Source organism: Hyaena hyaena, unplaced genomic scaffold (assembly GCF_003009895.1).
Source record: "Hyaena hyaena isolate Hyena2069 unplaced genomic scaffold, ASM300989v1 scaffold_374, whole genome shotgun sequence".
NCBI classification, from domain to species: Eukaryota; Metazoa; Chordata; class Mammalia; order Carnivora; family Hyaenidae; genus Hyaena; species Hyaena hyaena.
Window position 1 is genome coordinate 237,217 of NW_024081007.1, and position 24,294 is coordinate 261,510.

The window sequence follows — 24,294 nt, forward strand, 5'->3', positions numbered from 1 at the left end:
CAGAGAGAGAGGGAGTCACAGACTCTGAAACAGGCTCCAGGCTCTGAGCTGGCAGTCAGCACAGAGCCCGACGTGGGGCTCGAACCCACGAACCGCGAGATCATGACCTAAGCGAAAGTCGGAGACTCAACCGACTAAGCCACACGGGCGCCCCCCCCAAGGACTAATTTCTAATCTCATTCTCAGCCACTTGCCTTAACACCGAGCACCCGTGTCTAAGGGCTCCGCCCCCATGCACGGGGGAGACACAGGCAGTCTATCCCTGGCTCTTGCTCCAGACCCTTCCGAGCCCTGCACCTGACTGTGTTATTTTCTTTTCTGAAGGAAGCCCCCCGGATTGTGTCAACTTTAAGTCCCACCATATCTGGATTTATTCCTGGGCAGAAAAATCGAGACTCTTCCCTCGAGGTGCCGATAGCCCGGACATGTCAGGGCCGCTTCCTGTCCTGCCCCCTCTGCAGGCACCAGCGCAAGACTCACTCGGGAGATGCTTCCAGGTCGGCCACAGGCCTCGGCGCGAGTTTCACGCGGGCCCCGGGGAAGGCCCACCACGCTACAGCTTCGCAAAGAGACCCCTCTGGTGACTAAGCGCCTCGCTGGCATTCCAGTCTTGGGTCCCCCTCCTTCCAGTGCACATTCTAGAGAGCTGCTCAAGTAACAGCAGGCCCGGGGGATTCCGGAGAGCTGTGCAGTCACCGAGGCCCGGCACGCTGCGCGCCCCAGGAACATGTGCTGCAGGAATGCAATGCCAGCCGCTTCCTTGTTCAAAGTCATGACCTGCTCGTCAATATCCACAACATAAAGTGCAAACCCCTTGGCCTGGCGGATTCTCTTCTGCCCTCAGAGTTCCTGTGATTCTGAAATGCTCCCGGGCACCCCTCAAGGTCATGGTCTCTCGTGCTTTTAGGTCTTCAATGGGCTGCCTCCAATTCCCACAACAACCCTTGCTCACCCTCGCCGGCACACACAGCACACACAGCTACACACACACACACACACACACACACACACACACAGCATGGCTTCTAGGTGGCTTGATCTGACCCCACTCCACCCCCACACCTCCCTTCGCCAGGTGATTTAGGCGGTTCTACTTCTCAGCATCATAAGCACCTGCTAAGTGTGTGCGTTACAGCTCTCTCTTCTCACACCAGGCTGTCACTGCCTCACCAGTCTTCCGCTCATACCCGGAATTCTGAGGGGCAGGGTCTGTATCTTTTCACCTCTGTATCCAGGGCTCCCAGACACTGTGCCTGGCCCATTATAGATTGTCGATTTAAATAAAAGCATTTTGGGGGTGCCTGGGTAGCTCAGTCGGTTAAGCATCCGACTTCAGCTCAAGTCATCATCTCACAGTTCATGGGTTTGAGCCTCACGTTGGGCTCTGTGCTGACAGTGCAGAGCCTGGAGCCTGCCTCGGATTCTGTGTGTGTGTGTGTCTCTCTTTCTGCCCCTCACCCACTCACACGCTGTCTATCTCTTGAAAATAAAAAAACATTTTTTAAAAAGCATTTGGGGGGCACCAGGATGTCTCATTCGATTAAGCATCCGACTCGTTTTTTAATGTTTACTTATTTTTGAGAGAGAGGGTGAGCACAAGCAGGAGAGGGGCACAGAGAGAGAGAGAGGGAGACACAGAATCCGAAGCAGGATCCAGGCTCTGAGTTGTCAGCACAGAGCCCAACATGGGGCTCAAACACATGAATTGTGAGATGATGACCTATGCTGAAGTCAGATGCTTAACCAACTGAGCCACCCAGGTGCCCCAAACATCTGACTCTTGATCTTGGCTCAGGTCATGGTGTCATAGTTCATGAGTTCAAGTCCCGCATAGGGCTCTGCACTATCAGCTCAGAGCCCGGAGCCTGCTTTGGATTCTGTATGGGATTCTCCTTGGGATTCTGTCTCTCCTCTCCCTGCCCATCACCTGCTCATACTCTCTCTCTCTCTCAAAAAAATAAACTTTAAAATTAAAACATTTTTAATGAATGAAAAGAGAAATTATAGGAAATAGATAACATATGACAGGATAACATCAACAAGTAGACAACTTCTGTGTATACTATTTTTTAAATTACCAAACAATAAAGTGCCTACATATGCAAGAATTTATACTTGGCTCAATGCAGAGAATTCTCCTTCCTTCCTTCCTTCCTTCCTTTTTATTTCTTTCTCTCTCTGTCTCTCTCTCTTTCTTTCTTAAAGAGAGAGCACACACAAGCCAAAAAGAGAAGCAGAGAGAGAGAGAGAGAGAATCTTAAGCAGGCTCCACACTCAGCAGTGAGCTCAACACAGGCTTGATCCCAAAACCTTGGGATCATGACTTGAGCTGAAATCAACTGACTGAACCACCCAAGCACTCTTCAATACAAAGATTTATTCTAAGGGACAACACTTATCAGCAAATAGGGACACATTTTACTCACACAGAAGGAAATGTGGCCACCCAAGGGAGCAATAGATGGAGAGCCTCTCCCCTCAGTGTCAGCTACCTGAGATTTCTAAATTGCAACAACGACTTCAATGCCTCAGAAACTGGAGTTGCAAGTCTGAGGTGCAAATGCCAGAACCATCGGTTACATGTTCAACAAGTGTGATGCCTCCCAGCTTTGATTTCCTTATAGAAAGGAGACAATACTACAGACCTCACAGGGTTGTCATCCAGATCAAGTGAGTAATTTGTATGAAGTAATACATTAGTTTTGTGCCTGATAACCAGAAAACACCCAATAAATGGACTTGTTGTCATTACTTCGAGGACCCCTAACATTAGCCCACCCCCAATGTTTAATAGGACTGCTGATGTTTTTTAGCACAGAGCAACACCCAGTTATATATATCCATACAGAGTGCAGGACAGCTGTGCTCTGATGTGTTTGTCCCTTTAGGGCTACGAGGGGCTGTAATTGGAGAGGATGGACATTTCTGCCATCAGCCACACAGGAAAGCATGCGGGTCCTCTGGGAGAGAACTCCGGCCACGGTGTGCAATGTCTCCAGGGCCCCGTTCTCAAGGCAGATCTCCTGTATTGTCTCAGCCTCCGCTCTGAGGCCTGGGTCTTCCAGGCACTCCTGGCTGTTCTCTTCATTTCACCTCCTTTTAGTGACCTCTGAGCTATAATAATTCAGTCTAGCCTCATTCCACACTTAATGCAATTTGGAGATCTGATTGCTTGCTTTGGGGCCCAAGCAAGAAAGGGTGAGCAGCGCCCCCCTGAGGCCAGCAAGGTGATGGGGGCAGCAATAAGTGCAGAACTCCACAGGGTTAATTGAGGCCGGTCTAAGGGTAGAAGAGACCCCGTGGAGGGTCTGAGCCGGCGCTGGGTAAAGGGAACAGCAGTTCTGTTAACGTCTTGACCAGCACGTTTGAGCTTAATGCACAAAAGCGATGAGCCTCTTACCTCCTCGTAGGCATCGCAGCCTGTCACCACGATGCTGGGTCTGAACTGGTCCATTTTCAGTTTCTTCTCCAGCCTGGTATTGAGGTCCACCAAGGAGGCCTCGGAGAGGAGCATGATGGGGCTGCAGTCTGGGTAGGCCACCTGAGCCAAGAACACGGCGCCATCAGGCCCCACTGCCCCGTGAAATGCCTCAGCCCAAAGGAAAGCTAAGCAAAGTCCAGAAGTGGTGTGTAGAGGGGGCGCAGTGCAGAGAGGGACAGCGGGGTTCAGCGAGGAGGGAAGACACTGCGGCCTTGGAAACAGCCAAGCCAGTGCCAGGCCAGTTCCTGCTGATGGGCCTCGCAGGGGCTCCCCCGCCACACACGAGGCAGCAGCCAGGGCTCAGGGCCAGCGTCACTTTCCAGGGCTCCCTCTGCTCCTCACTCCAGCGCCCAGCAGTGACCCCCCCTTCCCACAGCATCGCCATCAAAGAAGCTGCCGACCAGCCATACTCTACCCATAATTTCTTCAGGGGCACCCATTCACTCGGTGTGCATTTATTAAGCACCTGCTCTGTACTGAGCACTGTTCTAGGTGGGGAAACGGCAATGAACAACGCGTTCAAAGAGCTTGTACTGTAATTCAGGGAGGAAGGAGAGGGCTGCCTGAGGGGCTTGCACCTTAAACCTTCTCTCACTGCAGAATCAAAAGCCTTGGTCTCTGGGCTAAGCTGGTGCAGAGGCGGCCCTTTCCAGAAGGTAACCTTTCAAGGACTGAAATAACCACACCATACTGATGGGCACTGAGCCCCGGGAGAAAGCCCGCTTCTGTAATTTTAGGAAATCTGGTTCAGTCCCAAAGCAACCACTCATTTCACCTCCCCGACCAGTTTCCTCCTGAGCCCCCATCTCGCTGGGGGTCACCCCTGGCTTCTCCCTCGATGGGATGGTACCTGCCGCAGTCCATCCTCCACGCTCTGCCCAGAGGCCCTTCCCCCTCCGTCCCCAACGCCTGCCCAGGACACACCCTCCATCCCACTCCCCTAGGCCATGTCTACCCTCTCCTAACTGGGGTCCCAGGAAAGGCCCTTTATGGGCCAAGAAGGGGTGACTGGCAGAAGCGAAGGGCAGCTCTCTGGAAACTCACCTGGTAATTCGGTACGGAAGTAGAGAAAATTTTCTTCGATGACCTTCCCTGCATGTGATCCTCAAACTGAACCAGCCTGAAAGCTTCTGTTTTCAAGAAGCTGGTGAACCACTGAGCTGCTTGATCGCCACAGTCCCTGCCCTTGATGTCCATCCCAAACAGCCTGAAGGGTCACAGAGAGCACCAGGGTTACTCTCCTGCCTCAACACCCTGAGGGAAGACTGAACAGCTGGGGGCGCCAGGGGGCTCAGTCCGTTGAGCGTCAGACTTTGGCTCAGGTCATGATCTCACCGTTCTTGGGTTCGAGCCCGAGTCGGGCTCTGTGCCTACAGCTCGGAGCCTGGAGCCTCTTCGGATCCTGCATCTCTCTCCCTGCCTGCCCTTCCCTTAGACCCTTAGACTCACTTTCTTTTCAGATGGCCTCTCCTGACATCTCTCTCTGTCTAAACCCTCTTCGTGGAGCCACCATTTGACTTCTGATTAATTCTTAAATCCGTCCCAAAGCTTCTCAAGGTCCCTGCTGGGCTCCAGCCTTGCCCCTAAGTCTCCTCAAACAACAAACTACTTTGAACAGACTCACCCCCAGGGTTCCTGGGGAGCACCTGCTCCTGGATCCAGGACATTCCTCAACCCCTCACGGCAACCCCTGAGGACAGGCAGGCGCTTTCACCCCCAGTGAGCCTGGTGTGGGCACTGTGAGGAGTAGAAAGCAACCCGTGGGTGAGGCGATGCTAACAGTGCAGCCCCCCCACTCCTGAACGCTCCCCTGCACCGTCCCTGCTCCCCTCCACTCGTCCCTGCTCCCCTCCACTCGTCCCTGCTCCTCTCCACTCGTCCCTGCTCCCCTCCACTCGTCCCTGCTCCCCTCCACTCCTCCCTGCTCCCCTCCACTCCTCCCTGCTCCCCTGCACCCGTCCCTGCTCCCTCCACTCCTCCCTGCTCCCCTTCACTCCTCCCTGCTCCCCTGCACCGTCCCTGCTCCCCTGCACTGTCCCTGCTCCCCTCCACTCGTCCATGCTCCCCTCCACTCCTCCCTGCTCCCCTGCACTCGTCCCTGCTCCCCTCCACTCTTCCCTGCTCCCCTCCACTCCCTGCTTCCCTGTCCCTGAGGCAGGCGGTACCTACCCCAAGGCCATTCCAGCTTCGCCCATTCTTCCAGAATGTTATGCAAAACTCACTTTCTTCCACATTTGGACACAAAATAGTCCATCACCTTCTTAAATTTTTTTAATGTTTATTCATTTTTGAGAGACAGAGCACAAGCAGGGAAGGGGCAGAGAGAGAGGGAGACACAGGATCTGAAGCAGCTCCAGGCTCCGAGCCGGAGCCCGAGGTGGGGCTTGGAAACCACAGATCATGACCTGAGCTGAAGTTCGACACTTAACTGACTGAGCCACCCAGGCGCCCTGACTGATGGTTTTAAGCTCAGACACTTTGCTTGAAAAAGTATACAATCAGGGCCCAGGGGACAATCTGTGGCTGTCCCCTGAGCCCTGGGACCTTTGGACAACCCCAACTGCACATGCTAAAAATGACAAGCGACGAAGCCTCTGGGACTCGTGGGCAGCGCTGGACAAGACCTCAGGAGCCAGGGCATCTGAAGCCCTGACGGGGTCCTTCCCTGACGGGAAGGAAGCCCAGGCGCAAGGCCGAAATCCCCTGCATGAGTCACGCAGCAGGTGCCCTAGTCTCAGTCCCAGACCTGAGAGGCTGCGGTCACCCTGAAAAGCTCCAGCCCCCGCTTATCGCCCAGCCCTGAGGTCTGGCTGGTGTAGCCTCCACTCACGGCCTGTCCGCCTGGCCAGGGGGCTGCCACTGCAGAACCAAGTCCATCCGACATGAACGAACAGAGACCAACTCTCGAGACTGGCCCTGTGTCCACCCCACCCCCAACCCCGCCCCCCAGTTAGATTAATTCCACTTTTATATTTCTGATGCTCTGATACCCTGGGACCTTGCCGGTGTGGAAGGAACCGCCCGTTCAGGTGCAGTCAGTTCCTACAGGCTGTAAACAGCTCACCTGCAAGGGCACCTTCCGTGCGCATGTCGGTCAATCCGGAGCCCCACCCCCGGCCTCCTGCCCCGTCTGCTTTTACACTCCAGGCCCGTCACCCTGCCAGAGTCACTCAGGGCCAGGACAACCTGGGCCAGGCAATGCCCCAGGGCCCGCCGAAAGACTCGAACTAGCCAGTCCTAAAGCTGATGATCCTGCCGCGGCTGGTCCTTCCTGCAGAAACCATGTTAAAGGCCCTTGCTCGCATTCCCTTCGAGCTCCCACCCTCCCCCAGCCCACCTCCTGACCTGTGGCCCCCTATGACATGTCGAGCCTCCTGTTTCCAGGGATCTGTGAGTGTGTCCTTATCCATCACGGTCATGCCCACATCTGCCTGTCCAGGCGTACCTGGCAAATCCCAGGGACCCTGAAGACAGCACCCTGCCTCCCTCCCTCACACCTGACCACGGGACTGATCCCAGCCCGGGACACACCTCTTAAGTACTTCCTTTACTGGGGAGTCTGCCTGGGGCACTCAGCTGCGGAAGCCTCAGACTCTTGATTTTGGCTCAGTCACCATCTCAGGGTTCGTGGGACTGAGCCCCGCGCTGGGCTCCGTGCTGACAGTGCGGACCTGGCTTGGGATCCTCTCTCTCTCTTGCTCTTGCTCTCAAAATAAATAACTCAACATTTAAACAAATATTTCCTTTACGAAACTCATCATCTACTATACAAATTGTAGTAAATAGACAGGGTGCCCAGAGGAGCCTGCAGAGCATCAGGTCGGCTGCGGGCCCCCGGGGCACCCAGGCAGCGCACCTGCAATCATGCAGCTTGTTCGAAGAAGGCAGCTTGCTCGGCAAAGCCAGCGGGCCCATGCCCGGGGCCCTGAGGGTCAGGCGGTCCCCCTCGCAGGCGATGGACACCAGCACGAGGCGAGGCTCCTGCCGGGCGGTGACCATGTGCCCGTCTTCCTTAATCACCAGCCAAAACCTGCCAAGAAACAGACAAGAACACGCTCAGAAAAGCCTCTTCCAGGGGTGCCTGGGCGGCTCGGTCAGTAAATTGCCCTACTTTGGCTCAGGTCATGATCTCCCGGTTCGTGAGCTGAAGCCCCGAGTCAGGCTCTGTGCTGACAGCTCAGAGCCTGGAACCTGCTTCAGAGTCTGTGTCTCCCTCTGTCTCTGCCCCTCCCCTGCTTGTGCTCTGTCTCTCAAGAATGAATAAATGCTTTAAAAAAATTTTTTTAAAAGAAAAGCCTCTTCCGCCTTCTCAAGGGCTGCCCTCTAGCTTTCTATTTCATCAAAACCATCCCCCTGCCCGCGCTCAGGATGCAACCATTTTTTTTCCAGGCAATTATCCAGATCTGGCTGAGTTCTTTAGGTCCAAAAGGTGGTGCCCCCAAAAGGAACTTGTCTGCAAGACACAGCCCTGGGAGAGAACATCTGGCCAACGTCTGAAAATCCCCAGTTCTCGGGGTACCTGGGTGGCTCAGTTGGGTGAGAGTCCGACTTTGGCTCAGGTCATGATCTCGTGGGTCATGAGTTCAAGCCCCACATCGGGCTTGCTACACGCAAGCTATTGTTAGCATGCAGCCCACTTCAGATCCTCCATCCCACTCTTTCTGCCCCTCCCCTGATTGTGGGTTCATGCATGCGCTCACACTCTCTCTCTCAAAAATAAACATTTTAAAAAAAGAAAGAAAGAAAGAAAGAAAGAAAGAAAGAAAGAAAGAAAGAAAGAAAGAAAGAAAGAAAGAAAGAAAGAGGGGGGTCTGGGTGGCTTGGTCAGTTAAGCGTCTGACTTCGGCTCAGGACATGACCTCACACGGTTCATGGGTTCGAGCCCTGCGTCGGGCTCTGTGCTGACAACTCAGAGCCTGGAGCCTGCCTGGGATTCTGTGTCTCCCTCTTTCTCTGCCCTTCCCCTGCTTGTGCTCTGTCTCTGTCTCTCAAAAATAAACAAATAAATTCTAAAAATAATAATAATAATAATAATAATAATAAACTAATGAAAATCCCCAGTTCCAAAAATCTAGAAAATGAGGCTGGTTTAAGGGCCTTCCCTTCACTGCTTAGGTAATTATGATGCTTCATTTGGGGCTTTGCTTTCGTCAGAAACTTCCCCACATCCGTTCAACACTCCTCCGAGGCCCTGGTCGAAGCGAAATGTCTTCAGGTCTTTCCGCTGTGGAACCAGATGGGGCCAAAACTGCTGGCCCACATCATCTAGAATCCTAGACAGATTCTTGTTCTTTTTGTGATTCCAAAGGATGCGAACAGGCCTCCACTCTGATTGACCTGCCGTGGCCCGCAGATCTGACGTCAGGAGACCCCCAACAGCCTTTCCTCCTTGTCCACATGTTCTGATTCAGAGAATGAAAATTCCCACAAACCACGAGTTAGATCAGAACTCTGACTCACCTACAGAGAGCCTGCTCTTCCAGGCTCGGTTTCCACACTGCATCCTATCTAGGGGGGGAACACGTAAGCTGGAAAGGGGAAGGGAGCCCGGACTGGGGGGTCGCTTATGCCTTGATCTACAGCAGAGCGTATGTTTTGGCTTACACCACACGCACTCTTTGATTACTTAAAAAAAAAAAAAAAATTTAAAAAGCATTCTGCCCCCGCTAAAGAGAGTAAGTTTCATTACCCCCCTTTTTAAAAAATTTTTAATGTTTATTTAATTTTTAAGAGAGACAGAGTGTGGGAGTAGGGGAGGGGCAGAGAGAGAGAGACACACACACACAGAATCCAAAGCAGGCTCCAGGCTCCGAGCCATCAGTACAGAAACCGATGCACGGCCTGAACCCACAAATAGCGAGATCGTGTCCTGAGCCAAAGTCAGATGCTTAACCGACTGAGCCCCCCAGACACCCCTCAATACCCATTTTAGACAGAACACAAGTGCAGCGGGTGAGGAACTCTGCGGGCAGTGATGGGTGAGCAGCAGCTGAAAGCTGGGGCTTTCCAAAAGTGAGCAGGATAAAAAAGGGCAGCGCCTTCCAGAAGGAGGGGCGGCTCCTCTAAGGGAAACATTTCCAAATTCGACTGGAACCAGGTGGGAACCGGCACAAACCTGATGAGGATGTCTGATCTCAGAGTGCAGCCCAGTCCCTGCCCTCACCTGACCCTCGCGGCGTCCCTTCCCTTGGCAGGCGCCCGTGCCCAGCTAACCGGCACGCGTGCTGGCGTCGGGAACGGCCATGGAGGTATGACCATGCAAAGGCATCCTAGGAACTGTCTGGCTCTCCCATCCGGGAGCTGGCGGTGCTGGACAGAGGCAGGCGCCCATCCCTCGGAGAAGCCTCCTTTTTCCCTCTGGGTGTCTGGTTTCCAGGGTTGACTGGCCTGCTCACCTCTGCAATTTGTGGCCAAGGGAATTCCTGCTACTTATTACAGCTCGTTCCCTCGGGGCTGGGCCCTGCTCCTACGTCCAGCCCCGTCCCTGTGTGCGGACCTCTGGGTGACCCTGCTCTGGTCACCTCCCCCACAGCCTGCGCCCTGAACTTCAACATGTCTTAGCACCAACCGAGACTCCCTCTGAGATCTGCACACAAACCAGGCACGTGTCCCAAAAGGGGTCTGCTCGTTACTTCTGCCAGGGAGTCGCTGGCTGGGCTGAGTTTTCTCACACACACACATACACACACACCCTCCACCTCCACTTTAGCCCTTCCCGCGGGCTCACAAGTGCCACCCTGAGCTCCAGCCAGTTGTATTACTGGGTGTTAAAGGTGAGAAGGGGGGCGGGGGGACGGGGGAGTGGGGCTGGACATTTTATGCCGTCTGCAGCAACCAGAAAGGCAAGCGGTGGCTTGCAGGAAGTCTAACACCCGGATGGGACAGAGACACCAATACAAGATAAAACGTTCCTGCCTGTAACACACCCCAACCAGCCTGGTTATCCCGTCCACTGGGGTAATGACATGTGTCATCTCTTGCATACAAGTGATGTCCCGTGAATGAACGATTATCTCTGTTCTGCCAGATCTGAAAGAAAGTTAAGTCTGGAATGTGGATTTTTCATGACCAAGTTGTCCCAAAACGAACACCTTCTTTTACACATAAAACATGAGTGCGGGATGTGAGGATCAGTGCAGAGGCCAGAGCTCAAATTCTCAAAAAAAAAAAGACAGCAGTGCCCTGAACGGTCACAGAAGTGGGGGAGCAGAGCCCAACAGCTGGAAAACCTCATTTCTAAACTTAGAAACTGGCCTGGGAGCAGAAGTGCCTGAGCCTGAAAAAGGGGTGGAGCGGGAGGGGGAAGGGATCCCGATACACCAGGAGGGTAAAGTCAGGAGGAAATGACCCTCGGGATGATAAATTGGAGACCTCATTTCTCAGGAAGATTATAGTCTGTGCAGAAAACATAAAGGGCTGCCTTCAGAAGGGGTAGGCGGACTTAAAAAAGACTGAGTCGTGTATGTCCACAAGGCACGAGGGACTTACAAGGTCAAGGAGCGCAGCCAACCCTCCCACTGTCTGTGCCAATCAGGCAACACCAGCGTCTGTCGGTGGCCTCTGAACCAGCTCAAAGTTCAAACCAGCTCAAACCGACCAAACATTCACAGCTCCGTTCAGGGCCTAGAACAAAACAGTTCTAGAAACCTGAGACCACAGAGCCCTTTAGAGAGGAAGAACCCCGAGTCTTAGAAGGGTTCCAAAGACACAGGCTCAAAATGGAATGAAATACAAGAGGTCTTTTCCTGCGTTGCAGGCTAGGAGTAGTTCCATTATGCAAGTCTTAGGTAGAGAGAACAGCGGTCATTAGGCAGAGTTCTTTCTATCTTGCTTTCGAGTTTCAATTATCCTTCGATAAATAAAACCTAGATTAAATAGGGTCATTGAAAAAAAATAAAAATAAAAATAAATAGGGTCATTGAGATCAAGTCCAACCTTTCTTTTGTAAATGACCAAAAAAAAAAAAGAAGAAGTCCAGAGAGGTCAGGTGACTGTGGCTGAGGCTCCGAGCAACCTTTGCTCTTTTAAATCACACTGGCCTCGGAGAAAGCACATGACTGCTGCACTCAAAGAGATCTGAGTTCAAATCCCTCCAGGACATAACTGTTTTGTGATCTTGGGTGAGACGCTCTTCCTTCTGATCTTGTTTTGTTTTTTTATTTGCAGAGTGGAGATAATATCTAGTCCACAAGACTGTGCTGAGGTTTGCACAAGATCATCTACGTGACAGGGTTGAGCTCAGGGTCTGAGGCATCCGATGCACTGAATCAGTGTCCCACTGCCTTGCCCTGCCTCACCCCAGTCCCTACACCCCCCCCCATCCCACCCATCCCCGAGCATTCATTGTTCAAAACAAAGGAAAGCTGGTGCAGGTCCCTGTAGTTTAGGAGACCCACAGAAGCAGAGAGGCAAAGGATAACCCCCTTCCTTCCACAAGAGCAATAATCACAGCAAAGCAGTGACAATCAAAAGTGGGAAAATAGTTATTAGATGATCAGAAGAGACACAGATAGGAACTGAAGATCTCTCCTGAGAAATTACTTCAGCTCTTCAAGCGGGGAAGGCAGTTAGGATAAGGTCATTCTCGGGGCACCTGGGTGGCTTAGTCGGTTAAGCGTCCGACTTCAGCTCAGGTCATGATCTCCCGGTTTGTGGGTTCGAGCCCGGCGTCAGGCTCTGTGCTGACTGCCAGCTCAGAGCCTGGAGCCTGTTTCAGTCTGTGACTCCCTCTCTCTCTGACCCTCCCCTGCTCACGCTGTCTCTCTCTCTCTCTCCTAGAAATAAATAAAACATTAAAAAAAAAAAAAAAAAAAAAAAAAAAAAAAAAAAAAAAAAAAAAGGATAAGGCCATTCTCTCTGGACGTGCGGCATGAGAATCTGCTCCTCCCTGTTTCTGAAGTGTGTCTAGTACCACTACCTAAAGTCTTCCCAGCACTAAGAAGGCTTTTCTAATCCATCACGCTTGAATAAGCTGTAACCATGTTCCTCTCCTTAATGGCCTCAGACACAACCCACACAATCGCAGCATCAGATTCTCCGGAGGGAATTTTAAACATGACTCAAGTTGGCTTCACTCTTGGTGATTCCGATTCCATAGGTCTGGGATGGGACTCTCAGGAAATTAACATTTTAAAAACCTCTCCAGGATTAGAAATCTGGAAGGAGGTGGATGGAAACTCCCCCAAGAGTTACGTGGTCGGCATATACACGTTTCTCTAGGACAAGCTGAAGTTTCTCAAAGCTGTGAGAGTCCACATTCGTTGAAGAAGACAGCTGTCTTCAGAGAACAGTGAATCCGTACGTCCTAGAGGGAACTCAGGGCAGCAGACGGCCGCTGCTAGAAGATTCCTTGAACGGTCACCTTGCAAACCTCCTCCTGCCTAACAGAGACGACCACACCAAAACCATCCCAGATAGGAAGGCATCTTAACTGTAACAAACCAAAGAAGGGGGTTCTAGGGGCGCCTGGGTGGCTCAGTCGGTTAAGTGCCCGACTTCGGCTCAGGTCATGATCTCACGGTTTGTGTGTTCGAGCCCCATGTTGGGCTCTCTGCTGACGGCTAGCTCAGAGCCTGGAGCCTATTTCAGATTCTGTATCTCCCTCTCTCTCTGACCCTCCCCTGCTCATGCTGTCTCTATCTCTCAGAAATAAATAAATAAATATTAAAATAAAAAAAAAAGAAGAAGGGGATTCTGTTCTTCCTTGTTCACTCTTTCTGGGGTTTGGCATCTCCACCATTGAGCGAACCTTCCAGATAGCCTGCCTAATTCTGTGTCAATGAGTATGTTTCTGTAGTCCCACCTTTGGGATGAGTTAAATGACAGAATACCTTTTTCTTTTCTGAAAGAGAAGAAATGATATTTCTACGTGCCAGTCCTTATGTGGGTGGAGACTTTACCCAAAGTTCTTCCTTGAGGACCACTGTGCCTCTGGAGAAAGGGGACACACTTCCCTTCGTAGCCAATATTACATTTGCAGCCCCAGATGCTCTCTCCCCAACGCAAAAACTTCACTCTGCTCACAACTTATAAAAGCAGGTCAAGTCTGGGGCGCCTGGGTGGCTTAGTCGGTTAAACGTCCGACTTTCGCTTAGGTCATGATCTCGCGGTTCGTGGGTTCGAGCCCCACGTCGGGCTCTGTGCTGACTGCCAGCTCAGAGCCTGGAGCCTGATTCAGAATCTGTAACTCCCTCTCTCTCTGACCCTCCCCTGCTCACGCTGTCTCTCTCTCTCCTAGAAATAAATTTAAAAAATTAAAAAAAAAAAAAAGCAGGTCAAGTCTCCCCACCTCCTGGGTCCTCTGGGCACCTTCCCAGGACAGGAGACTGTGAGGAGCCAACTCCAGCAAGCCCAGAGCCAGCGGCCTTGAACTAGGCTGGTTTCAGCGTTGCTGCAGTCCAACCACGAGTGCTCATAGCACTTCATTCTCTCCTACTGTGCTACAGACTTAAGATAGAATCAGAAAGTTTAGAACTGGCAAGAGACTTGGGAGACGACCGGGTCAGACCCCGTCCTTCTACAGAGGAGGAACCTCGCATCTAGAGAGGGGCAGAGGGTTGCCCCTATCGACCTACCTACGACCTTTCCGAATCTGACCCAGGCAGGAACTGACCTTCCCGGCTAAAGGATCAAAGGCAAAGCGTCCAACAAGCAGGCCAGGAAAGGAGAACCTCTACCCTCCTTCCCGGGAGCGGCCCCCACCCGATCCGTGGCAGGTCGGCTTTACCTGTCCCGCAGGTGGCCGCAGCGCAGCCCCAGGGCCGTGCACTCCGCGGTGCTCACCGCCACCCCCTTGCAGGACTTGACCGGGTAGATCCAGAGCTGCGCCACGGTGCCCACCTGCTGCAGCCGCCGCCGGCGCCGCCTGGACCGCGCGCGGCGCCAGGCGACCGTCCCCAGCGCCACGGCGGCCAGTCCCAGCGCGGCCACCCCGAGCCAGCCGGGCCGGGGCGGCGCGGGGAGGCGCGGCGCGGGGAGGCCGAGGCGGCCCGGGGCCGACGAGCCGGCGGCGCCCATGGCCGAGCGGGGGCGGCCCGGGCGGCGGGGTCGCTAAAAGCTCGCGGCGCGCGGGGTGGGGGGCCGCGGGGTCGCCGGGTCGCCGGTGCTGCGCTCCCTGCCGCGCGCGTCCAGGTGGCGGCCCGCCGCGCGGCAACCGGACGCGAGGCCGCAGCCTTGTCCGCGGCGGTCGGCCGCGCAGCGCCCTCTGCCTGCGCCGCGACGGTCGACGCGCAGGCCCACCCCTCGGGCCGCCCACCCGCTCTCCACGCCCCCTTCCCGCGCGGCGCCTCGGCCGCGTGACCGCGCGCTGCGTGCTGAACCCGGGAAGCAAACCGCGGGCGGGGGGACGCGAGGTTTTGAAACGTTTAGCAACTACTTCCCGGGCCTCCCGACCCGCTACCTGGAAACCTCTGCGCCCACAGGAGACCCAAGGTCAGCGTGGCCTCCGGCAGGATGAACCAGGTCCCCGGGGACCCAGCCCCCTCCCGCGGCCCCCCACCTCCAATAAAATGCCTGCCCCAGAGCTCCCTGCTGCAAGGACGCTTCACCGCTTGTTCCAGCCAACGTCTGAGGATACACCGCTGACCTCCTTGTTCTAGAACATTCGCTCAGAAGGGCTCACAAGTATGAATCCCTCCTCTGTCCCTCTGAGATGCGTGTGTATCTTCTGCAACTCGCAAATGTCTTTCTCAAGGATCTGAGAGCCTTTCTTTGGAAAGAGAGTCGTCGAGAAGGACCGGGTCTGTCTCCCGGTCTCAGTGAGAGGATGGAATCCTGTCTTCAGTACTTGCCGGTTGGCAGACACAGGGGCCTGACCACGTTTCCACCCACCAGCCTTTTATCATTTTGCACTTGAGCTCCGCACACCACCACCTTCTTCCTTGAACCTGCGCAGGCGCCTCTGCCCAAATGGCGTTGGATCTCAGCCCTTTCCCCTCCTGTCACTAGTTACTGAATACAGTTTGGCTTATGTCCAGCTGCAGTTCATCTTGACCCCCTCCATTCATGCAGGCTATTTAGTGAACAGAGGAGTTTCTTAGACTAGTTCAGGTTTGAGGCTGTTTATTTAAAAAAAAAAAAAAAATCCTAAATTGTGGCACAGTTCTGGGAACATTTAAGAAGGTAACCATGAGCCACCTCCCAAATCCGAATCAGACCACCTTCCAGGGCTGGAAGAGGCTGGAGGAGGAAGGGAGGGGAGGACACAGACCCCCTTCCATGTTCCTTGTGAAAGTCCAACCCAACCTGAATTTCATCCCCCCCAAAACATATATCTAAATAAAACACAGTTGATTAGAGTACCTACCCAGGAAGCAGAGTTTTTTTTAGAAAAAAGAGTCTAAAAGGTGAATGTCGCCCTTGTCCAGCCAGCTCCCGTCCCCCCTTCCCCCAACAGGAGGTTGGGTTCCCAGCAGGCAACAGAAATATTAATTGGGGCCACTCCGCAGTCCATCTCTCCTGGGAAGACGTGCAAATCAGATGGCCAAAGTGCGATGATAATCAACCAACTCATATGGCAAATCTTATGGGTCAGATAAGCTAAAATGTAGTAGCCACTTCAAAATCTCAACAGTTGAATAAAGTACAAATTTATTTCTCCCTTAGACCCCAATTCGGGGCAGGCCAACAATGGAGCCCTACTCCATGTAGCCATTTAAGGAGCCAGGCACCTTCTGGGTTGTGGCTCTCCCTCATCTAGACACTGGACGACCTTCCCATTCAGCCAGTGAAGGGAGAAAGAAAATGAAGCTCTCGCGTGGGAGGTTTTAACATTTATTTTTTTTCATTTTTTTTGAAAGACCGAGCACTTTCGGTCTTTCTGTGTCCAGAAACCCGAAGCAGGCTCCAGGCTCTGAGCTGGCTGTCAACACAGAGCCGGACGCAGGGCTCAAACCCACGAACTGTGAGATCATGACCTGAGCCGAAGACAGACACTTAACCAACTGAGCCACCCAGGCGCCCCTGTGTGAGAGGCGTTATGCTGGGTGGTCCTGGAGGCGGCGCAAGGCCCTTCCACTCACAGGCATTAGCCAGAAGCCAAGCACACAGCCACATGAGTAGAGAGGCGGAGAGGCTCGACGGCGTGCAGGCTGTTCACGACAGGTGTTGTGTAGCTGAATAAGGGAGGGAGGGGGGGATACGAAACCTAGTCAATCTGTTCCCAGCAAGCGGAGATGAATCTGGAACTGATAATGCTAACAATCCCTACCCATTCTGGGGCAATACCCGGAACCCCTTTTGGAGAAAAGCCCCCTCGGGATTATTTCTATACAAATGTGCTATTACATGTGCTTCCTGCATTGAGTGAATCCCTCTTTACTATACTGGCCGCGAAACCAGAAGTAACAATAAGGCTACCAACCATCAGTGAAGTGACTTGATCCAAGACCTTATGTAATAAGGAAAATCCTTACTGGCTAGCACGCAGCGGCCCAGTTAGAGCTCTAGGAAATTAGAAATGGGAGGTGCACGCAGGAAAGGAGGTCACTGAACAATTCCCAGCAGCCCCATGTTTCTGAGCAGTGATTTCTCGGGCTCACTGTGCCCCACTCTGCTCAAATCCTTTTCTGTCTTCCTCCCCGTCTCAAAACTCTTGCTTCCAGATTTGGAGCCATAGAAGGCATCAGAAAAGGCTTCCTCCCTCCCATGCCCCTAAATGTACACACTTTCATTCACCCCTTTCGTGCACACATCTCCTTTTGCTCCTGCTCAGTGGGTCGGATGTCCTTTCTGCTGCCCAAGGCTCACTGAGCCCTCACGCCTGGGATCCAATTTCTGCCCTGGGATCTACTGACTCAGCATCACCTTCTCTCCCGAGCCTTCAAGCTCTTTCTCTCATTGATTCAACATGCCGCAACGTTTAACCACACTGAAGGAGTTTTCATCCTTTCCAACACTCCCTGATCTATCCCTTCTCCTTCTCTTTACAATCACACTTTTGGATGGGTTGTCTACACACCCTGTCTTTCTCACCTCTCACCTATTATTCCAAATAATACGGTTTCCATCCTCACAATGGCCTGACCTGCTCCTTACCAAGCCAAAGTGCATATCCCTCACCTCTCTGTTCTGTTTTCATAGGACCCTATAATTGGGTTTTGCCCCCATGATCCCTATCTCTCTTTCATCCCAACTTACAATTTATGAATATTTCAAACCTACAGGAAATGGGCGCCAGGTTGGCTCAGTCAGTGAAGTGTGCAACTCTTGATCTCGCGGTCGTGAGTTCAAGCCCCACTCTGGGTGTAGAGATGTCTTAAAAAAATCTACAGAAAAGTTAGAAGTATGATACAACTACCTTCTTCTAAATTCTTCCTCTAAATTATATTAATCCTTCATCTAAATTATATGTGGTTGGGGCACTTGGCGGACTCAGTCGGTTAAGCATCCAACTTTGGCTCAGGTCATGATCTCATGGTCCATGGGTTCGAGCCCCGCATTGGGCTCTGTGTTGACAGCTCAGAGCCTGGGAGCCTGCTTTAGATTCTGTGTCTCCTTCTGTCCTTGCCCTTCCCCAGTCATACTCTGTCTGTCTCTGTCTCTGTCTCTCTCAAAAATAAAACAAAAAAAATTTATAAATTATACATGACTAACTTGCCACATTTGTTTCTCTTTATCTCTCTTTCTCTCACTGTATGTATCTATATTTCCTAAAACATTTGAAAATGGGTTGCAGAAACCATGAGAGACTCTTGAATGCTGACAACAACTGAGGACTGATGGATGTGGGGGGAGGGGGGATGGGCATGGAGGAGGACACTTGTGGGGATGAGCACTGGGTGTTATGTGGAAACTAATTTGACAATAAACCATTTGTAAAAAAAAAAAAAAAAGAAAATGGGTTGCAGATATCATGACATTCATTGTTAAGTATTTGACAATAACAAAACTTTCTTAAAAATATGAAGATGGGGTGTTAAACATAGAAATATTTGTATTCCTGTATTTGCATATTTGGTAGCAGAAATATTTGTAATACTTAAGTGAATTTACTATATGAGAGAATAGTGGGGAATGTTAGAATTTCTAAAAGATTAGGGGAGGTCGTGGGGCGATGGGTAAACTAGGTGATGGGTATTGAGGAGGGCACTTGTTGTGATGAGTATGTATGGAAGTGTTGACGTTGTATGGAAGGGATGAATCACTAAATTCTATACTGGAAACTAATATTACATTGTATGTTAACTAGCTGGAATTCAAATAAAAACTTGAGAGGAAAAAGAATATCTAAAGGGTTAACCTTGAGATTCCAATTTAAGTTATGCACTGGCTTGCTCGATTAGCAAGCACTGGCTTGCTTAGATTTTTTTGGTGACTAAATATCATAACTAAAAAATGTCCTGGGGCACCTGGGTGGCTCACTCCGTTGAGCAGCCGACTCTAGATTTCAGCTCAAGTCATGGTCTCACAGTTTGTGGGATCAAGCCCCACATGGGGCTCTACACCAACAGTAAGGAGCCTGCTTGGGATTCTCCTTCTCTCTCTCTCTCTCTCTCTGCCTCTCCCCCCCACTCTATCTCCCTCTCTCTCACTCACTCTCTCTCAAAATAAATAAATAAACTTAAAAAAGTGTCCTAGGTTTGTAAACATACTGGGAACTTAAAAATTCCCATATTTAGGGGCGTCTGGGTGGCACAGGCGGTTAAGCGTCCAACTCTTGATCTCAGCTCAGGTTATGATCTCATGGCTCATGAGTTCAAGCCCCACAGTTGACTCTGCACTGATGGTGAAAGCCTGCTTGGGATACTGTCTCTCCTTCTCTCTGCCCCTCCTCTGCTCACACTGTGTCTGTCTCTCTCAACCAAATAAACTGAAAACAAAAAGTGTAAGGGAAATTTGGGGGCCCTTGTCTGGCTCAGTAGGTAGAACGTGTGACTCTTAACCTCAGGAATGTAAGTTTGTGCCCCACATTGAGTGTATAGATTACTTAAAAATCTTAAAAGAAAAGTTGAAGATTTTTTTTCAAAAATTTTATTTAGTGAACATACCGTGCAATACTGGTTTCAGGAGAGGAGTTCAGTGTCTCATCACTTATAGACCACCCCCAGCGCTCATCACCACACTGCCCTCCTCAGTGACCACCCACCCAGCCCATCCCTCACCCACCTCCCTCCACCCACCTCCCTCCACCCACCCTCAGTTTGGTCTCTATCATTAAGAGTCTCTTGTGGTTTATTTCCCTCTCTCCTCTCCTCCCCACCCCCCGTCTTTCCATATGTTCATTTGTTTTGTTTCTTAAATTCCACATATTTGTGAAATCATATGGTGTTTCCCTTGCTTAAAGGAGATTTTTGAACTTGAAACTTAAGGAAGTAAAATGACAATTAAAAAAAAGTAGCCTCTTCTAGGGCTTCTGGGTCCTCGTACAAAATCTGTACATAGGTGGGCTTTTGTGACACCCCAGAGTTGCCATACGTAAACTTTGTGTAAGAATCTGAATTAATATAATAGTAATGGTAGTGATCATAACACCTTGCATTTTATAGGACTTTACAATTTATGTAGTAATCTGGCATTCAGAGAGGCGGAGGCTGAAGCCAGAGAGAAAGTTTGCACGTTGCCCTGGGCAGGCTGGGGCATGGAGAAGATTCTAGAGACGGTGGGCTGTCCATCTAGAAAGTCCCCACTGGGACGATTAATCCAGGCAAATTCATCACGGTCCAGAATCTGCCTTTTAAAGTAGAAAGTCTAACTGTTCAGTATCCAGGGGCTGACTGGACTCAGGGACACCAGCCTTTGCTAAAAAGACTCACAGGAGACTGATGATGAAAACCTCCGCGCCATTTTACTCATTCTTAATAAGAAATGTCTCCACCCGCTTGCATGTCCTGTGACCAGTAGCGCCTCTTCCTCCCAATGAGGGTCGAACAGGGAAATCAACCAGCTTCTAGGGTTGCTTGTGTGTTAGGCGGGCGCCTCCTTCAGGCCACCAGGAGGAGACACGTCCAGATTGTTAGAGGTGGAATTTTGGTGGGGACACCAGGGAGGTTATGCCTCAGCAGCCAAACGCCAGTCTCAGAACTTCTTGAGGCTGAGAGCTCATGTTTCTGGGACAAGCACAAGGGCCGGATTTCCGGGAGACAGCGACCTTCACTCCAGCCCTGTCGTGCGCTAGACTTTGGGCTTCAGTCTTTTTTTTTTTTTTTTTTTAAATTTATTTCTAGGGGAGAGAGAGAGAGAGAGAGACAGCGTGAGCAGGGGAGGGTCAGAGAGAGAGGGAGTCACAGACTGAAACAGGCTCCAGGCTCTGAGCTGGCAGTCAGCACAGAGCCCGACGCGGGGCTCGAACCCACGAACCGCGAGATCATGACCTAAGCGAAAGTCGGACGCTTAACCGACTAAGCCACCCAGGCGCCCCTGGGCTTCAGTCTTTGATAATGACTAGAGTCTCAGATCTCAAGGAGCCGGAAGCCTGTGAGGGGCCCATATCCCTAAACAGTCAGGGGAACTGGAAAGAGAGAGGAATAGGGGCTCCTGGAGTGTCACGCACAATGGGACCCCACTGCGACAAGAAAGCTGAGGCCAGGCTCGCCAGAAACACACTAACTGATGCAAGTGTCGCGGGAGAGGCTGACAGAGAACATTCTGAGGAGCTAAATGTGAAGAGCCAAAAATTAAGGCCTCCAGTAAGAGAAACCTCGGGCTACACGTAGTCCCAGTCCCAGGAAAAGCCTCAGGCTGTTCAAGGCTAAAGCCATCCTCAGACCGCCCTCAGTTCAGCTCATCAAAAAGAAAAAAAGAAACATTCCTATGGTCTGAGTCAAGGCTGGAACTGCAGATACAAACTAGCCAATTTCTCACCGCCTGCCTGCACCCCACGTGGGCCCTTTGAACTCACCTCGTAATTGGTCATTTTCAAAGGATTCTCAAGTTATGATTGGGTCCCACCAAAAGTAATGAACACCTCACAGATACTGAATGGTCAAAACTGTTAACCATGGGTGCTGTACAATTGTAATTGGTGCTTATGTGATGATGCTATACGAACTGTAACACCCCCATCCCTTACTCCTTAAAAACCCTGTTCGCTATTGTTCTTCGCTTCACCTTGCTGCCGTGACACTGGTAGGCGGGTGAGCCCCTGCTCGAGCTTGTAATAAAGACCCTTTTGTACTTGCATCGGTGCCGGCTCCTTGGAGGTCTCTGGGACTCGCCATTCGGGCACAACAAATGTAGTGCAGGCTGGAAAGTAAGGGGCAAAGCCTGGGTTTAGGGAGTGGGATGGGAATGTAAACAAACCCAGATGGCAGGAAGAATTTCACTGTGTATAAAAGAACATCAACTTCATCCAGAGGATATTTAAAAACCAGTAACTATTTACTGGTAAGAAGAGAAAGTGAGTGGCTGTAAACAAGGGAGAGGTGGAAACTTTTCATTTGTGCCTATGTTGACACCTTTTGCGTTCTGAACCATGAAAATCATGACTTCTTCAAAAACAGTTCCAAAAATTCAAAAATAAAGTATCTTAGGGGAGTGCAGGAGGCTCAGTCGGTTAAGCGTCTAACTTTGACTCAGGTCATGATCTCACAGTTCGTGGTTTCGAGCCCCACATCAGGCCCTCTGCTGTCGGCGCAGAGCCCTCTCTCTCTGTCCCTCTCCCATATGCTCTCTCTCTTTCTCTCTCTCAAAAATAAATAAACATTTTAAAAAGTATTTTACAGTGTATTTTTAAATTATCTTGCTTTCCATGGGCCTAGCTGTGTACTAAGCTCTGGGTGAGCAAAACAGACAGCAAACCTTCCCCTACCAGCTTCCAACCTCAGAGGTGTTTTTCAAAGCAATATATCTCATCAGAGACACAGCCCACCATAGGGTAGATTCCAATGTCAAAAGATATATAAACAAATCATTATTACTTATTATAATAAGCAAAGTGATTGTAATAGTAGAGATTTGGGTTTAGAGCTATGAAAGCACAGGTTGGGGGTAGGCAGTTTTTTATGCCTGAAGGCTTGAGGAAGTATCACATCATCCGGGTTTTGGTGAAGGGTCACCTGTAAACTGGGTTTTGAAGAATGCATAGGAGCTCGAAAAAATGGAAAAGAGAGGAAGCCCTTAAATAGGAATAGAATTTCCTGAAAAGGACTGAAATGGTTCTGGGGGAAGGTAGTTTTAGAAATAGTAGGAGGTGTGGCTATCAGGCAAGATGGGGCCAAATTGTGCCGGCTTTGCATGATGGCGCGATTTCTTTCCTAAAAAGTACAAATATACCCCCATGGACATTGATATTCTGGAAGCTGGTGAATATGTACCTGATTTAGGATCAATTGATATTTTTCCCAAACAGCAGGAAAGAAAAAAAAAACCTTATGAACATAATTTTTGTGTTTTGTATTTTTCTCCCCATAATTGTTACTGAAACCTCCCAGTTTCTCTTGGTTAACATAAGTGGTTGAGGAAAAAATCAGTATAACAAGCAAACATGGGAAATTCCAAAGCAAGTGAATAGCTTGCTTTTTTTTCCTTCTCTTTGTCAAACATGTTCACAGTAGTGATTTTTATATTTCATTGAAAAGATTTCCTTTACCGAGATTGTTCTTCGTTTATGTGTTGGGGTTAACCGTTATCACTGTTTGTCTCTTCCACAAAAATCAAGGCTTCCTGCTGGTTTGCAGCCCAAACTCTCCCCGACTGCTTATTTTCTTTGGCATATATAGTTGGGTTTTGGTTTTGGTTTTGGTGTTTTAATAGGGAAGTTTCTAGCTTGTCTTGAAAAGTGAAAATACCACGTAATGCGAAGTCTGTGTTCAGCTCGCCAGCAATCAGCGGGACCCGACTGGAACCTGTCCCTTTAGGCATCACCCCCCACGGCCCGGCCGCCCCCAGTTCAACCCCAAGGCCTTTGGGTTTGCGCTGGGTCTGCGAGGGGTTCCACCAGGGGGCGCTGTGGTCAGCGTTTTGGAGAGAAGGGCGGGGAGGAAGTGCCCGGAGCCGGTCCTACGAGCAGGGAAAGGAGGCCCTCCTTTCCTTCCTGGAAAGGAAGCCCTAAGGCACAACGTCCCTTGGCCCAGCGCAGTGAAGGGTCGGGGAGTAAAAACCAGTTGCAGGCCAAGTATTTTTGAAATAGAAGGGGAGAGACAAACCCACACTTTATATTACCCCTGACATTGGAATAATGCTTTGCAGTCAATAAACCGCATGTCAGAGACAGAATGTTACTTGGCCTCCCAGCAATCCTGGGTCAAAAATAGGAAAAGGTGGAGCGCCTGGGTGGCCTAGTCGGTTAAGCGTCCGACTTTCGCTTGGGTCATGATCTCGCGGTTCGTGGGTTCGAGCCCCGCGTCGGGCTCTGTGCTGACTGCCAGCTCAGAGCCTGGAGCCTGTTTCAGAGTCTGTGTCTCCCTCTCTCTCTGACCCTCCCCTGCTCACGCTGTCTCTCTCTCTCTCTCTCTTTCCTAGAAATAAATAAAATATTAAAAAATATATATATAGGAAAAGGTGTTATACCTGCATTAGCCAAGACGCTCCGAGTCCCCCGCCTTGCTCGCTAAGAGCACCCACCCAGCAAGGAAGAGGCAGGTTCCCTGGGTGGTCGCTTGCTTACACCTTCCTTGGTGGGGGTGGGGGGGGGGAGACAAATCTCTGAGTGAAGACACGGAGTCTAGAACGTGGCTAGAAAAAGGGAGTAAAGAATGGATGGGCTACAAGGAAGAAGCTGACCTGTGTCTGTCCCAGAAAACATCTCCCTCCTAAGATGGCCTTCCCCCTGCCGGGAGGGCCACCTGTATATCTCAGGCACAATGGAATCTCAATTTATATTTTAAAAAATATTTTTTTGAGAGAGAGAGAGAGAGTGTGTGCATGAGCAGAGGAAG

At 51.0% G+C, this 24,294-nt stretch overlaps 1 protein-coding gene across 1 annotated transcript in view; it reads right to left on the minus strand.

Annotated features, from left to right (window-relative positions):
* The window catches only part of MTARC2 (mitochondrial amidoxime reducing component 2), a 32,040-nt gene extending 17,347 nt beyond the window's left edge, over nt 1-14,693 (minus strand). The window contains exons 1-4 of the mRNA XM_039250603.1: nt 14,208-14,693; nt 7,338-7,511; nt 4,526-4,688; nt 3,401-3,541 (exon numbers count right to left, since the gene is read on the minus strand). Coding sequence (XP_039106534.1) covers nt 3,401-3,541; nt 4,526-4,688; nt 7,338-7,511; nt 14,208-14,497 — 768 coding nt within the window. The 5' untranslated portion in view covers nt 14,498-14,693. The remainder of the gene's footprint in view (nt 1-3,400; nt 3,542-4,525; nt 4,689-7,337; nt 7,512-14,207) is intronic.
* Nucleotides 14,694-24,294: the final 9,601 nt, after the last annotated feature.